The 5,466-nt window shown below is 50.8% G+C and overlaps 1 protein-coding gene across 1 annotated transcript in view; it reads right to left on the bottom strand.

Moving 5' to 3' along the window:
* Positions 1–779: 779 nt before the first annotated feature.
* The window catches only part of AWAT2 (acyl-CoA wax alcohol acyltransferase 2), a 9,351-nt gene continuing 4,664 nt past the window's right edge, over positions 780–5,466 (bottom strand). The window contains exons 2-7 of the mRNA XM_032393786.1: positions 3,224–3,334; positions 2,766–2,836; positions 2,316–2,520; positions 1,897–2,071; positions 1,149–1,348; positions 780–934 (exon numbers count right to left, since the gene is read on the bottom strand). Of these exons, the coding sequence (XP_032249677.1) occupies positions 780–934; positions 1,149–1,348; positions 1,897–2,071; positions 2,316–2,520; positions 2,766–2,836; positions 3,224–3,334 (917 nt within the window). The remainder of the gene's footprint in view (positions 935–1,148; positions 1,349–1,896; positions 2,072–2,315; positions 2,521–2,765; positions 2,837–3,223; positions 3,335–5,466) is intronic.

Raw genomic sequence — 5,466 nt, 5'->3', positions numbered from 1 at the left:
TTTAAGTAGCTCACCCAAGGTCACCCAACTATAGAAGGCTACTTCAACGTTCAAAGAGCTGCTGACAAGATCTTACACTGTACACTTTCTTTTAAACATAGAGATGCCGTGAAATTGAGGGCAGAGTCTGCTCAAGGATAGGAAGTGGGCAAAGTGATTGGAGGAGGATGATTTGGGGTAGCTGTCCAATGTACAAAGGTCAATCACATTCAGTATCATCGGCCTTCCCAGTAGCCTCTGAGGTAAGCAGGGGAGGGATTCTGGGTCCCGTGTTACAGGTGAGGAAGCTCAGGCTCAGAAATGACAGATTGTCCCATGTCACATGGCTTGAAGGCGGTGGAGCCTGAACTCCCAAGCCAGCAGGAGCCTCGATGCCAGGAGATGGGACTGTTTGAGAGCTAGAGAAGCAAAGCCATGAACAGGGATCCTAGGCCCGTAAAACCAATGAGTTGGACCACAAGCAGTATCAGAAGAGGAGCTATATTATTTTATTTCCTCAGTACTGATGCTGAGTGGCCGTGCGTGAGGGAGACTTCAAGATACCTCTCGCCTAGGGCTTTCCCTGCCTTTTGGGGCTGTTTCCCTTGTAGCCCCAAGGTAAAGGCAGAGAAGAGCTGGAAGGCAGCTAGAGATGAAGGAAGAAGAGGGGCCTAGAGGACAGCCTCCTCATATTGAGGACTCGCCAAATCAGGAGCAGGAGGCCCACATGTGACACTGGTCCTCCTGTTTCACAGGTTCTACACCTTCCAGCCAGGCCGAGAAGCTGCTGGTGATGTCTGTCAAATGAGCACCAGTTCCTGGGTCTCTGAGATGCCATATTTGGTCTTATGCTGGTCATAGAGTTTGCGTAGGGCGTCGATATAGAGTGCATGGTACTTAGCCACCGTCTCCTGGCTCGGGTTCTCAATCTTGGGCAGTGGTAGCGGCTTCCCGACTGCGACGGGAGACAGAGAAGGGAAAAGCATCAGAACAGCTCACTCCTCAGAATGGGCCTCAGCCCTCAAGCCCAGGGTCTCCCCGCCCTTCCCCCCACCATGCCCCTCATCCTAGTCCACCTCTCTGCCTCTGGACACGGCCAGAGCCAAGGTCCAGCCCCAGAACTGGATCCTATATCCTAGACGTGGCTCCCAGTGGACGGGCTCACTCACCAACCGTGGTTACGGGCCGGGCATAGGGCAGTAGGCCCCATGAGTTCTCCGTGAAGCCACGCCCATAGAAAACACAAGGGTAGATGTGTACCATACGCTTCATCCACTTCTGGAAGCGATTCACCAAGCCCCCAGGAGTGAAAATGTACTGATTGTAGAGGTCTGTCTCCCCAAAGGCATAGGCAGGGATTAGAGGAACTCTGCAGAGGAAAGGCATATCCTTCGATGGCCGGATGTGCTACCAGCGGCCCCTGGGTCTGCCTATAGGCTTCTCGGCCCGTGACTTAGCTGGGCCTAGATCCAGGCTAAGTGTGAGGGCCCCGCTGTCTACCCCGGGCTGCCTGTGGGGGCAAAGTAGCAGCAAGCTAAAGGAAGCAAGTCCCAGACCCTCCTGTGAACCCACGGGTCTGAAACACTGGAGAGGAGAACCAAGGGCCATTTCATTTCACTTTCTTCCCTTTATCCCCACAGCAGTTTTGGTTCTCTCTGACGTGAGCTTGCAGCCTGTGGCCTTTTATAGAGGGACTGGCCCAGACAAGACGCTAGGGTGAGAAAGAAGAGCCGAGGGCTGGCCCTCTAGCCTCTCCTCATAAGCAGAAATGCCTCGAGGACCCGGCCCAGTCTCTACTCCAACACAGAAGCAGGTTTCCACCTCCCTTTTTAGGTATCATTTCCTCAAAATCCCTTACTCCTTCCATGCTGGGCTTTCGGAGCCCCTCTCCCCATTCTGGACCAGAGCCGTCCTTACCCATGATGAAGGGCCACGCGTACAAAGCCAGTCCGATTCTTCAAGACCAGGGTGGTAGAGCCTGGCAGGCTGTATCTGCACTCAGCCAGGCCACCAACCACCACAATCAGCATGTTGCCTGTGCCTTTATGTGTGAGCAGAAAGTCCATGGAGGCTCGACTCACAGAGCAGATCCCTGGTCGGGAGTGGGGGGCAGTGCAGAAAACACCAAAAGCTCATTGGCCACTTCCCAAACCTCCTAACTTCCCTCCCTACCTCTTCAAAGGAGGGGAGAGCCTCATGTCAGGCGGGTGAGCCTAAGGTAGCTTTCTAAGACCAGACAGGACCACCGAGTTGGCCTTGCTCTCTCCCATTCCCCCAACACTTCTCCCTCGGGGAGCCATGTTTCCTTTGGCTTTATGTCTTAGGGGCCAACTCACCTGTAGACATGACATAATCTCTGAGAAGCGGCACCCAGAAGAAGACTCCCAGTGTGAGAACATAAGGAGTGATACCGGGAAAGATCTTGCAGAAGCTTGAGGAGTCTGTGGCAAAGTGGCCAAAGAATGAGTGGGAAAAAAGCCCATGAGGGTGGCACGCAAGGATGTAGTTGTGGTTGGGGGAGATATCATGAGTCTTCAAAAGCTGTGGAGGAGAGTGGAGTCAGGAGGGGTACAGGCAAGGAGGAGTACTCCTCTTCCGGCCAGAGACCGGAAAGGGAAAGGGCTGCTATGTCCTGTGAGGCAGTTGGGTACCACACAGCAACATGGAGCATCATTCCCATGGGTCTCGATGGGAATGATGCCCCCAACCTCCACCCTGGCCCAACTGCTGGCACCAGAGTTGGGGCTAGGCCCAGGACCCAAGTAGGGGGACCTGGGCCTACTCACCTTGAGAGGAAAGTAATCACAGTACTGTTTCCATATGCACCATCTCCTCACACAGGCTATCCGGCGGCCACCTGAAAACAGAGCCAAGGTAGCCACGTTTTGCCCACCTCCACCATCTTCTTCAGAGCCCCTTTGGGCCAGCCACAGGGTGGCCCCTCACCCCCTGCTGTTGCCTGGCCTTGTAAGTGACAACTGGGATGAGCGATGTCACATCAGGGCCAATTTAGGACAGGCCTAGCTTGCTGCTTTACTAGCTGCTTTTCCCCTCATCCGCTCCAGTTCTGATCTGGGCCTTTGCAGCACTTTGAAAAGGCCCCTTCCCTCAGCTTCTCTAACCCAGGGATGGAGGGACAGGCTAAAGGGCTGCCTGGGAATTAGCCAGAACCTCTCAGGACTATCAGGAGAAGAGAGAAAAGAGCATGTGGCCAGTCGCAACACAGCCCCAGAGGGGCCCTTACCTCGCTGGGGGGTCTTCCAGTCAAAAGCCAGCCAGGTGAGGATGAGCACAGTGACAGGCCAGTAGGGCGTGAACAGCACCAGGTAGAGATTGACAAAGACTACGGTGATTGCTGGAGGGAGCCCAGCGCAGAGTTAATGAATTGTGAACCGTCCTCCATACTTTCCCTCCCTCTGGGGGCTCTCCACCCCAAGGTTACACACACTCTCACTGAACACTCTCGCTTCATCACCCTAGCACCTGTTCCCAGCCCTCCATATCCTCTCTGTCCTGGGGGCCCTGTTTCGGATCTGGAAGGCAGCTGTGCCCCATGCAGTAAGCCCTCTGCTCCCCAGGACCTGCTCTGGCCCTGCTCTGGGCTGTGCTCCATGGCAGGGAGCCACCGATGGGCCGCTCCGATCTAACCATCGGAGGCTGGGAGTCTAGGAAAGACAGAGCCAGGAACGGTTTTCCTCTGCCTCACATTTTCCTCTCCAGATCTTCTCTGTGAGGCATCAGTGGAGGGAATACCAGAGAAAGAGAAGACCCAACTTCAGCCAGGCTGGGAGCGCCCAAGTTGGCAATTGAGAGACAAAGGACAATGCAAGCTGGGACCCAATAAGGTACTGGGCTGTGTTAGGCTCCGGTAAGATAGGAGTGCTGTAGGATAGAGTAGTTAGGACAGACTTCATGGAGACGAGTCCTCGGGAGCCACACCCACTCAGAATTACGACCGGACTCCTTTTTAAAAACAGCTGTGAATAAGACCGCGTGAGAGAAAGTGGGTAAAAGCAAAGGCTAGACCCACAGCAACTTCTTTCAAGATACATCTCCAAAAGCTAGTGAAACAAAAGCAAAAATGAACTTTTGGGACTTCATCAAGATAAAAAGCTTCTGCACAGCAAAGGAAACAGTCAACAAAACAAAGAGGCAACCCATAGAATGGGAGAAGATATTTGCAAATGACACTACAGATAAAGGGCTGGTATCCAAGATCTATAAAGAACTTCTCAAACTCAACACCCAAAAAAACAAATAATCAAGTCAAAAAGTGGGCAGAAAATATGAAAAGACACTTCTCTGAAGAAGACATACAAATGGCTAACAGACACATGAAAAAATGTTCATCATCATTAGCCATCAGGGAAATCCAAATCAAAACCACATTGAGATACCACCTTACACCAGTTAGAATGGCAAAAATGGACAGGGAAAGAAACAACAAATGTTGGAGAGGTTGTGGAGAAAGGGGAACCCTCTTACACTGTTGGTGGGAATGCAAGTTGGTACAGCCACTCTGGAAAACAGTGTGGAGGTGTCTCAAAAATTTAAAAATAGAGCTACCCTATGACCCAGCAATTGCACTCCTGGGTATTTACCCCAAAGACACAGATGTAGTGAAAAGAAGGGCCATATGCACCCCAATGTTCAAAGCAGCAATGTCCGCAATAGCCAAACTGTGGAAAGAGCCGAGATGCCCTTCAACAGATGAATGGATAAAGAAGATGTGGTCCATATATACCATGGAATATGACTCAGCCATCAGAAAGGATGAATACCCAACTTTTACATCCACATGGATGGGACTGGAGGAGATTATGCTAAGTGAAATAAGTTAAGCAGAGAAAGTCAATTATCATATGGTTTCACTTATTTGTGGAACATAAGGAATAGCATGGAGGACACTAGGAGAAGGAAGGGAAAAATGAGGGCGGCGGAACTGGAGGGAGAGATGAACCATGAGAGACTATGGACTCTGAGAAACAGGGTTTTAGAGGGGAGGGGGGTGGGGGGATTGGTTAGCCCAGTGATGGGTATTAAGGAGGGCACGCACTGCATGGAGCACTGGCTGTTATACGAAAACAATGGATCGTGGATCAGCACATCAAAAACTAATGATGTATTGTATGGTGACTAACATAATAAAATTTTTTTAAAAATCACAATAAAAAAAAGCAAAGGCTAGAAAAGACAGGACACACTTCTAATTGAGCATGGCAGACTGGACACAGTTTTTTTGTTTTTTATCTTGACTGCTTGCCAAGGCCTCATGAAAATTACCCTAAGAGTGTTTTATTATTTTTTTAATTTTTTATTATGTTAATCACCATACATCATTAGTTTTTGATGTAGTGTTCCATGATTCATTGTTTGTGTATAAAACCAGTGCTCCATGCAGAACGTGCCCTCTTTAATACCCATCACCAGGCTAACCCATCCTCCCACCACCCCCCAGAACCCTCAGTTTGTTTTTCAGAGTCCATC

Source organism: Phoca vitulina, unplaced genomic scaffold, assembly GCF_004348235.1.
Source record: "Phoca vitulina isolate PV1807 unplaced genomic scaffold, GSC_HSeal_1.0 scaffold77, whole genome shotgun sequence".
Taxonomy (NCBI): domain Eukaryota; kingdom Metazoa; phylum Chordata; class Mammalia; order Carnivora; family Phocidae; genus Phoca; species Phoca vitulina.
Note: the sequence above shows the minus strand (reverse complement) of the source record. Positions and strands in the feature narration are given on the sequence as shown.